This window comes from Berghia stephanieae, chromosome 11 (assembly GCF_034508935.2).
Source record: "Berghia stephanieae isolate SIO BIC M18660-M18661 chromosome 11, UCSD_Bste_1.3, whole genome shotgun sequence".
Classification (NCBI taxonomy): Eukaryota; Metazoa; Mollusca; class Gastropoda; order Nudibranchia; family Aeolidiidae; genus Berghia; species Berghia stephanieae.
The window spans coordinates 27491644-27502076 of record NC_088370.1 but is presented as its reverse complement, the minus strand read 5'-3'; the positions used below and the strand labels follow the sequence as shown (position 1 = coordinate 27502076).

The window sequence follows — 10433 nt, the reverse complement described above, 5'->3', positions numbered from 1 at the left end:
GGCATAATTGAAAGGCCACCTGTTATAGCGACGGGGTTGACACTGCATTGAAACTGCTTTAATCCATGCGTAGGTGCTAGGCGAGGAAAGGCCATGTGGTTTTTGATCGTCATTATTAACAGGCACAGGTAACCGGCCTATTTAGGAATTAACATGATTACAAGACGCTAACAACGATGACACACAGAATTCGATTGGTCTCAAGAAAACCACCAGTAATAGCCAGGCAAGGCCAAATCCTGGAATATTATTGGTTCCTTGTGATTCACCAACTCCCGTGAGAAATTAATATAAACGATAACAGTGATCCATCTCGCTCTCTCCCATTTAATCTGATTAGATTCATTGCCTCTAGTAAGGAACTTTGAAATTCTACATAGCGAGAAATATGTGTGAATGAGGGTAGGTGATGGACATACATTATGATATCATTATTTAATGCCAATTAAACTAGTGTGTGTAGGAGTGATAATTAATATTGTGTTTCGCCTAGCCGTAAGTAGAGACAACCAAAAATAACAGAAATCAATAACTCATGTTAGTAATAGTAATTGATAACTCGTGTTATTATAAAATATTCATTCACTATCTTTATTGATATATTTATGTATGTATATATTATTGTATATATAGTATGTATGCCTTCCAACTGAATGAATTACATTACACGAATTACATTTACTAAAGTGCTATCGCTAATACATGATAGTTCTACCCAGTATTTATATGCATCGATTATTATGCTCTCATTGATACATATCTTTTCCCATCCCACTATTTTTCATGTGTCCCGTTAATTAAATTACTGATTAACACATATAGACCAGTGGTGATGTCAATGGTATTAATTGAAATCCCCCACGATACCACTTTTCATAAGGAATATTAAAGTGTTGCAACCTGGTCAAAGATTTGCTTCGGTATTTTCACAGATCGGGTACCGACCAAACATGCATTAGGTTGCCGACCAAACCTGCATCTGGAGAACAAGCAAACGTTTGTTAAGCTACAAGTGATACAGAGTGGAATATCCCAAGCGATCCACTAAGACTACTGGAACGGACCGGCTCCTGTCCTATATAAAAGAAGAAACCTTAGCGCCGCCACCAGTCACATTTAAGATAAGCACCCTTACAAAGGAAAATGAATAGTTTGTGATACGGGATGAAAATTAAATACCCATAGCCTAAATTTAATTAATTAAAACCATCACTATATTCTTTGGCTAATCATGTGTTAACTTGTTATTGTATGAGGCAATTCTGTTGATTTATATTAAAGTACTTCTTCTTTAACGGGGATTAATATTTACCTTCTGAACCTACATATCCCTATATAACGTGCCAAGAATCTATCACTACTTCCACTACCTATTTCTTTAAACCTAAAACATTTCTTACTATCAGTCAAGTTGTCTGGAGCTTTAGCCGACTATTAGGGGAAAAAATAAAGCGGCACCAGGTAGCTGATTCTATGGGGAAACTATCTGATTCCTATCTCTCTACTCCTACTTGCCACTCTCCCACATAGACGTGACACTTTTATATAATTATAGATCATCTATATCTTATTTATTAAAACCGCTTTAGAGCATGCATTAATAGACTTTGCGCGCTATTCAAATGAATTATCATTATTATCATTATTCAGAGACACAAGTGAGAAGCAGCAGCGGACCACCAAACAGACCGATATAAAAGGTACGTGTTGTAAATGCGCACCAAAAATATTTTGGATATTATTTATTTAACATAAGCGTTGCTACGTAGTTGCCGCACCAAATGTTCTCTCTCGGTGAGCATGTTTTGAAATATCACAAACCCGTAATTCAGACCAAAGCGGACAATTTTGCACAAAGTTGATTGATTGAGGTGAGCATGTGAACTCCAGGTCTGGGATTAGAATATGTAGGATGTCATTTTGTTTACAGAAACAAATTGCTTTCTGAAGTGGATTCCAGAGACAAACACACTTCGTGCAATCGATATTGATTTGACTGTTTCAAAGAGGAAACCATCAGTGAAATGACAAATCGAGAATATGGATCTGTAATGGTATATAGAGTGATGATTGTGGCAGAAAAACTGAGCTAATGTGAATCAACCAATGACTCAGCTCAGCGATATTCTTGAACTAATTGTCCCGTCTATTCGGAATCAGAATAATCGTGGTGAAAATTCAGAATAACGCATTAGTGCATATTGGTCGACAAATATGTGCTTTCCTTAACGAATTAAATTGTGCAATTATAATTTTTTTAAGTAAAGAAGATTTCTCATCTTTAAATTATGCCAGATTGAATTAGAACAATTTCACCAAGTATAAAGTCGTCATTGTCCCAACAAACCTCGCCTGAACCTGGCATCATAAATAAGAGAAACACAATAGTCAGCTTAAAATACATGTCTATTTACCCTAATTACAGGTGAACGAAATAAACTACAGGTCTTTTTCAGGAAAGAGTCTCTCGTATCCAAAGTCTTCACTGTGTCCTAAATTAAAATAACTTAAAAGTGAGTAAAAGAAAATGATTTTTCTTTAAATGTTAAACGTCGATAAATTTCTCGAGTCACCTGGAATGGTGTCAATGTGTTGAAGTTGAAAATTATAATTTTTTGCCAAGGGAGTACCAAAAAAAAGAAGAAAGAAAGCAAGAAAATATCATGCCCACTCCGGTTACAGTTACGCTGTTCTAAAGCAAACAACCACCTCGCCCTCTCGCTCTCGGTCAAACAGTTTAGTGTTTAGCCCTTACAATCTCTTCCGGTGTACTGAATACACAGCCATGTATATTCAGTCCACTGGTGGACGAAAACACAACTGTGTATTCGGTCCACTAGTGGACGGAAAACACAGTTCCCAAAATAAATGCACCATCAAACTAAAAACATTCATTGGAATTAAATTCGACAAAGAAACATTTCAGTTGCAAAGATAAGCAGGGTTGCCATTTTGGCCCTTTTTGGGGCCAAATCCGAGATATTTGGCCCTTTTCAAACACAGTTGGCCCCCCCATATATCATTTGGCCCTTTGGCCCTTTTTTGGCCCCTTTTGGAGAGTGATTGCCCCAAACGAACCCAACTACATAGCCTTTAGTTCAAAATGAATTTTGTTCAATTTATCCACATCAAGAAAACTGATATGTGCATGCACACATCGATATTCGTAGTATTACTGATTCGAGTGTTTGAGACATTGATCTGGCACCAAAACTCTCCTCGACCTGTCTCTGCAAGGAGCTTGCATGTGCTGAGTGCTGATTAATTACACGAGGCAAGGAATCTGACAACGGACGGCGATGACTTGGAGTTCGGAAATTGAGAGGGGGGTTGCGTCCGGTCGGCACTTAACACCGCGCCCTCCCACTCCGCAAATGCCTGTATGATTGAAAAACAATGGAACTGCCTTGTTCGTGGAATTTGGGTACAAGTTCACAAATGAATGTAGTAAATATGTACTGGAATTTGTAGCCAATGAACAGCAACGCCAAAGTGTGGAGAAAGGGTGCGTCACATCAAAGAAAGATGCCTGTCCATGTTAGAGGTTGCTTGTGAGCAAGTCAAACTAAGACTTCCATCGATAAAGGACATGTTCAAAGGACTCAGTCAGCTTAGTCTAACAAAAATCCTTAACCAAGTGGACAAACCTGCATTCAGCAGCCTACCGTTCCTTCATTTGGTTAAATCAGATTTGGTAGAGGATCAATACAGACGTCTCACTTTTATTGACTGGTCAGATGTGGAAGCTTTCAAAACCACAGAACTCCAAGTGACACCCATAAATTTTGGTTTGGAGTTATGAAAACACCTGGATTTGAAGAGCTAGGTCAATATGTGATAAAATTGCCTCATTGTTCCAAGCAGCAATGCAGTCATCGAGCGTGTCTTCTCATTGGTAACAGCCACAAAAACAAAGCCCCGCAACCGAATGGGAGTACTTTGTCTTGATGCAATAATCAGGATCAAATCTCATCTTGAGCAACGATCCAAATGCTGTAAAGATTTTGTGGCCACAAGCAAGATGACTGCACTCCATAACACAAAGGTGTTGTACACCAAATCAGATGAGAAGGATGAGGAACAGCAGGAAGAGTGCATTCAGCAATTCCTGTAGATTGGATAACGAATATTTAAGTTAAATGTAAATACTTTATTTTCTTTTCCACTTTGAATGTATTTAAACGTAAATAGAACTTTATTTCAGAATTATTCGTTCGTTCATATAAGTTGTGATTAATTGGAATGACATGCGGTGAAATTATACAAAATTAGTATCAGGAGCTACGGAAACCCACAATGTCGTCGAAAAGTACAGGATCACTCAGGTCTGTGATCAGGAAAATGTGTCCCAAGTTGAAACAATGGAAGAAATCACTTTAAAATTTTGTTGGAGTTAGGTAGGGCAAAACTGTACACTTTGTGGACCAAGGCCACCCACCCACCAACCATCCTTCACCAAGAGCAGTTATGGCAACCCTTTGGATATGTAGGACAATCTGAGTCTGGCAACATGCATACGACCCCCCCCCCCCCTTTTGCACGTAAGCTCACTCCTCTTTATTGTTCACACATGTTTGTATGATTATCTGTATTCGGATATACATTCTGTAACGTTTAGTGAACAGTTTCCGTATTTTGGCCCCAAACCGTCTCATTTGGTCCTTTTCTTGTCAAAATCTGGCCCCATGACAAAAAATCACCTGGCAACCCTGAAGATAAGCTGAAAGTGAAAGAAATCCAACTGTATTGTTTGGATTTTCCACCTTTGTCGCTTGTAAATTATTACAATTTTTATTTATATAAATCAGTTGAACCATATGATACGAATGGGACTTAATGTGGTTTTCACATTAAGCTTTTATTCACATTATAAAAGACGATTTGTCTGACTGATAAAAACTGCGTCAAATTCACTGACCGCTTGTTGTTTTGTTGTTGACCAACAACAAAAAGCCAAAATCAAAATGGAAAGAAAAGATTTGTCATGGAATTTTGACCTTTCCATAACTATTCTAACAAAAAATCGAATGACTCCAAGTTGTTGAAGCCGGATGAATACATAATGGCTCCACAACTTATGACTGGTTTCATTATTAATCGCACTCACACTCACACATTCACTTCACTCATTCTCACTCTCACTAATTCACTCTTACATACACACACGACTTAGATAGACACACTTTATTAAATACTTTCAAACTTTACACACTCACCATAACTGCTATAACTCATAGCCGAATTCCTTTTTTTTTTCTTTTAACACTATAACTTATATTAACAAAACCCAACATGGTCATTTATATTTATATATCATAATTGCCAAGACAATTTTGAATCCAAAATTAAAATTTTAAGTGCAATTCAATGAATGATGATAATATTATAATAAAGAAACAAGCTCTTCCATTAATAATTATCTCTTCCCAAACTAATACACTCCCTGATTGCCTTGGCATAACGTTATTTACTCAATAGAGTTAGAGAGGTAGAGGCAATTTCTGAAAAGAAAAAAGAGTTTCTCAGCCCAAATATGGGATAGATTGATCTTTTCTGATATTGTAAAAACTTCATAAAAAATACATTCATTCAAAATTGAAGAAGAGTCTTTGTGAATTTGCTTAGATTGCGATCTTGGACTGACTTGTTTGACTTGAGTCAAGCTTATAATGATTGGCATTCTAGCTGTCCAAAATGATGAGTTAGTAGTTTTTTTATTATCGGGGCCAAAGCTTAACTTGTGTGGCTTTTTGGTCTTATGGTACGACAATAATAATAATAATAATAAATAAATAATGAATGGCCTTTATTCATCCCTTGGGGGAAAATTTTTCTTTAGGATCTATTCCAAGGGGAGATTGGAATAACCCAGGCATCGGCCGCAGTGCAGCTCCGCAATGTGAGCTAAGGCTAGGTGACTTGCTCAAGGCAATAAAACGCAGTGGGCTGTCGAACTCAATACCTTTGGGGTACAAAGCAAGAACCAAACCGCTGAGTCACTGTGTCACTCTGTCCCATAAGTCCTGGTTCTAGGTGGAATCTTCGGACCTCCCATATATGTTTCCCTTTCCATTTTGCTCTCTTGTCTTTGTTCTGGATCTCGGTTATCCCTGGTCCTGGTGGGGATTTTTGCTGGGAGGGAGACAGTCATGATGTTTAAACAAATTTTTTTTAAAGAGATATCTTTTTTCTTGTAAATAATGTGACTTATGCACCATACTCATTTTTAGTTTTGAATGTATTGTTCTTTGTAAACATTTCAGTGCATCCTTCATAGCGGGATCCTTTCCTTGTGCCTGGATCGGACCTTTATACAATATCAATATAGAAACTTTGATGGATTGCTCATGGAATCTTCTGGTCCCTATTTGAACCAGTCCTTTTTGTCTTACTTTTATTTTGTACTTCTAACTTTAGATCTTCAACTTTTTGTCAATATCATCTTCCTTTTTACCGATGCAAAAATGGCATAATTAATAATAGTGTCACAAGCTCTGTAAAACCCCTAAAATTAAAACAACAAAGCCCCTGGTTCTTGACGAAGGCTCTTTTATTACCCTTCCAACCATACTCTGGGTGTAAAATGAGTCTTATCTCATACATTATATATATAGTTATTGGGTTCATCATCCAATGTGACTTGTGGTACTTGTAATCTTGAGCACGTTGCCTGTCATCTGTCTCCATGAATCATGCTCCTCTGCAGTGCGCATGAAGTCTGCATTGCTTTTAAAATCACTTTTGGCCGTTCATAGGTTATTTAAATATGTCATTCTCTGTCTTCCTCTTGCTCTTTCCTTTGATCATCCCAGATGTTACCAACTTTTCTATTCCGTCTCTTCTCCTCACATGTCCCGGAAACTGTAACTGCCTCTTTCTGATGATATTATCAATATTCTTCTTTTTCTCACCTTTGCCAACACTTCCTCATTCGTATACTTGTCTGTCCATGATAGCCCCAACATTCATTCTTCTATACGTCCACATCTCAAATGCCTCTAACGTCCTGGTACATTCTTTGCCAAACGTCCACGTTGGGTTGTTGAGTTGGTATTCCATGATGATAAATATTCTGAGGACTTTAAGTTGGATCTTGTACATTCTTACTACTCATTTTAGAGTTTATAATAAACCCTCTTCAGCCTTAACAAAAGTATTTTAACTTATTATAATAATAACTATAGATACCACTTATTATAGCTCTCACCCTGCCTAAACAGGCACCAAAGGCTTTACATTGACATTCAATTGGTTGCATTAAAAAAAAAAAAAAAAACTCTCTTCAGTATACATAATCATTAAAATGGTGTATGAATTATTGTCAATGAATATTTTGTACATTTCCATATTTTAGCATTACTCATTATATTTCTAACTTTGCAAATTAATATATATAAACAAAAGTAATGTTTTTAAAAATTCTTTTTGTTGTTAAGGGCTGAAGAAGGGTTTTGAGCCTTAAATGTTCCGTGTTTTTTTTTTTTTCGAAGCTGTTATTGTTATATAATAATTTTTGTTCATAACCTTCCTTCGAGAATTTTTTCTGGTACAATATCATGAGTTCATATTCAGAAGTGGTGGTTTTGTTTGTTCCGGGGTGGGAGTTTCAGTAGTTCAATTAATAAAGTAGACTCATCTCATGAGCAATGGGCTAGATTTTGATTTAGCACAAGTAAAAAGAAAATAACCTCTCTTTGATTGAGTAGCTGAGTATTTTAGTTTTAGGTCAGTCATAAGTCATAAACTACTTTGTGATCAACGGAATAATAATAATAATAATAATAATTAATAATAATGATGATGATGATGATGATGATAATAATAATGAAATAATTATAATTATGATAATAATAATAAAATTAATAATAATAATAATAATAATAATAATAATAATAATAATAATAGTTCATATATTCTCGAAATTAATCAGCTCAAGACGCAATTACATACATCTATCTAGAGAATCAGTTAACAAACTTTACATGTAGAACTTGCCTACATAATTAGTATAAAAATCATAATTGTTATAGTTATAGTTATAAGAAAACATTTTTAAAAGATAAATGAAACACACACACACACACACACACACACACACACACACACACACAAATAGCACAGATATTGCACAATAAGAAGATAAAACTTTTTCCTGTTTCACAGCCTACTGGTTATTATTTTAAAAACATGTTGATTAGATTTAGAGAACTTTTATGTTAAAAGTCTCCTCTGATATATGATTTACATACGTTCTAATCTCAATAGGAAGATAGTATACATGTGGAGCTTTCGAGTAGTCCTTCAGAGCCATTTGGGCCATTGAGCCAGTTTCTATAGCGTGAAACAGACAATAGCAATTGCTTGCTATCCTTTGGATAGGATGCTAGTCTATCGCAAAGTACTTTCCACCAAATCTAACAGACTCAGCTACACATTCACTGCTGGGTGAACAGAGGGGGTCAGAAAAAAAGCTTGACTGCATCTGGGATTGATCTCAGTCCCTTTACATGTGAAGCGAGTACTCTACCAACTGAGTTATCGGGATCCCCATAGAGTGTTTGAAAAACGTATCAGTGTAGGTTTCGGCCTTTTTTTGGCAACAAAAAAAAAAGAGACATTTCAGCAGATCCAAGACTATGGGCTGGCACATATTTTTAAAAAAACAACACAAAAATACCTGAGCTTTTATGTAATGCAAAATCCAATTAACATGCTCAAAGCGCTTTACAAATGGTCATTGGTCAACAACACTTAACATTGTTGGATGAGACATGACGTCTATTAAGTGATATTGCAATTTTTTCAGATACAACGCTGTTAATGACTAGGTATTCATTTTATACCTGAATACAGTGAGAGAATGTGAGTAAAGAACCTTTTCAAAGGACTCAACCATGCATCGCCCAGAGCAGAACTCGAACCCAACACCTTCCGATCTGAAGGCGAGTGTCATATCACTAGACCACACAGCTGCACATATCTCATTGATCATATTTGATGCTGTCAGTTCAACTTCTCATGAATTTCTATCTATGCAGGTATTGTATTATGTTCATAGAAAAAGGTGATGAAATTTAACAATTTTTTTTCCCTTTTTCTTTCTTTTTTTTTTATTTTTTTTTTGTATAGACTTTGCCATTATCAATAAATCAGGACTATGAGCAACAGGAAGCGACAATGGGAGGAGGGCAGCAGTCCCCCAATACCTCCTCGTTGGCTTCACTGCCCACGAAAAAGTCAAATTATTCAAGGTAAGGATTTAATTATTAAATCCCCTTTGTACATTGACTTACTTTGACTTATTGCCGATCTCCTCTTAATGTTCGGACTGGGATGCTTTGGCAGCTTCTCTGATTTGTTGAGAGTTCTTTCCACTGAAGACGGTCTGCTGCAATGGATCTCAGGTGTTCTAGTTCTAAATCTTTTTCACATCTCAGTTGTTGTGTGTCATCGTATATATATATATATATATATATTTATGAGTGATGGTTTGTGAGAGTGCTCGATAATTTAGGTTGGAGCATATAAAAATAAATACATTCACTCACATATTTTTAGCCAAAACGAACGTTTCCATGTCCTCCATTTCATCAGTCGGCATTTATCCGTAGAATATATATATATATATATTGCTGGGGTATAGAATTTATGTCATTATTATCATATTATTTTATTATGTTTTTTTAATGCCCTTTTAGAAGTACAGTATGTCCTGATTAACCCTTTCCTGATATATATATTACTCTCATGCAGGTTTAATGTTTTATATCCTAATGCAAATGTTGCTGCTTGAAGCTCGGAGAAATAATTAACAATAGACAATTGGAATGGAAGTTTTAATTTAATTAAAATCTGTCTTAGTTTATTAACTATTGTTATTTATAACCAATTACTAACTCATGAAACAGAAATGAGAATAACAAGGTAAAGAAATTAACAATTTATTGGCATTTTCAACCATTTAGATATAATATTTAAAAATTTTTTTGAGGAAACTCCCCACAAGGAAGGAAATAGATGGTTAACCTGTGTAATATTTGTTTGATTATTGAAGGTAAAGGGGTCCCGATAGCTCAGTTGGTAGAGCTTTTGCTTCACACACAAAGGGACCGAGATCAATCCTGAGTGTAGTCGAGATTTTTTTCTGACCCCCCTGTCCACCCAGCAGTGAATGGGTAGCTAGTTGAGTCTGTTAGATTTTGAAGGAAAGTACTTTGCAATAGACAAGCGTCCTATCCAAAGGATAGCAAACAATTGCTATTGTCCGTTTCACGCTATTGAAACCGGGATAAACTCCGGCTCTATATCGACCAAATGGCTCTGAAGGACTTCTTTTTACTTTTTAAAAAATTGAAGATAATGATAAAAAGTACATGGCTTTCCGTGTCCAAACAGGCACTATCTGTGTTCCAAGTTATAAATAATTGCAAAGG

The 10433-nt window shown here is 36.0% G+C and overlaps 2 protein-coding genes across 4 annotated transcripts in view; one reads left to right on the top strand and one right to left on the bottom strand.

Annotated features, from left to right (window-relative positions):
- LOC144957268 (mRNA turnover protein 4 homolog) overlaps nucleotides 1-10433 on the bottom strand; it is a 524240-nt gene that overhangs the window by 19720 nt on the left and 494087 nt on the right. The gene's annotated exons all lie outside the window — the stretch shown is intronic.
- Nucleotides 1451-10433, top strand: part of LOC144956756 (mRNA-capping enzyme-like) — a 29692-nt gene continuing 20709 nt past the window's right edge. The window contains exons 1-2 of one of the 2 annotated variants that reach the window (XM_078887453.1): nucleotides 1451-1700; nucleotides 9130-9251. In XM_078887453.1, coding sequence (XP_078743579.1) covers nucleotides 9158-9251 — 94 coding nt within the window. In that variant the 5' untranslated portion in view covers nucleotides 1451-1700; nucleotides 9130-9157. Of the gene's footprint in view, nucleotides 1701-4708; nucleotides 4775-9129; nucleotides 9252-10433 lie in introns of those variants that run through there. The other variant, XM_078887452.1, reaches the window with a different exon arrangement.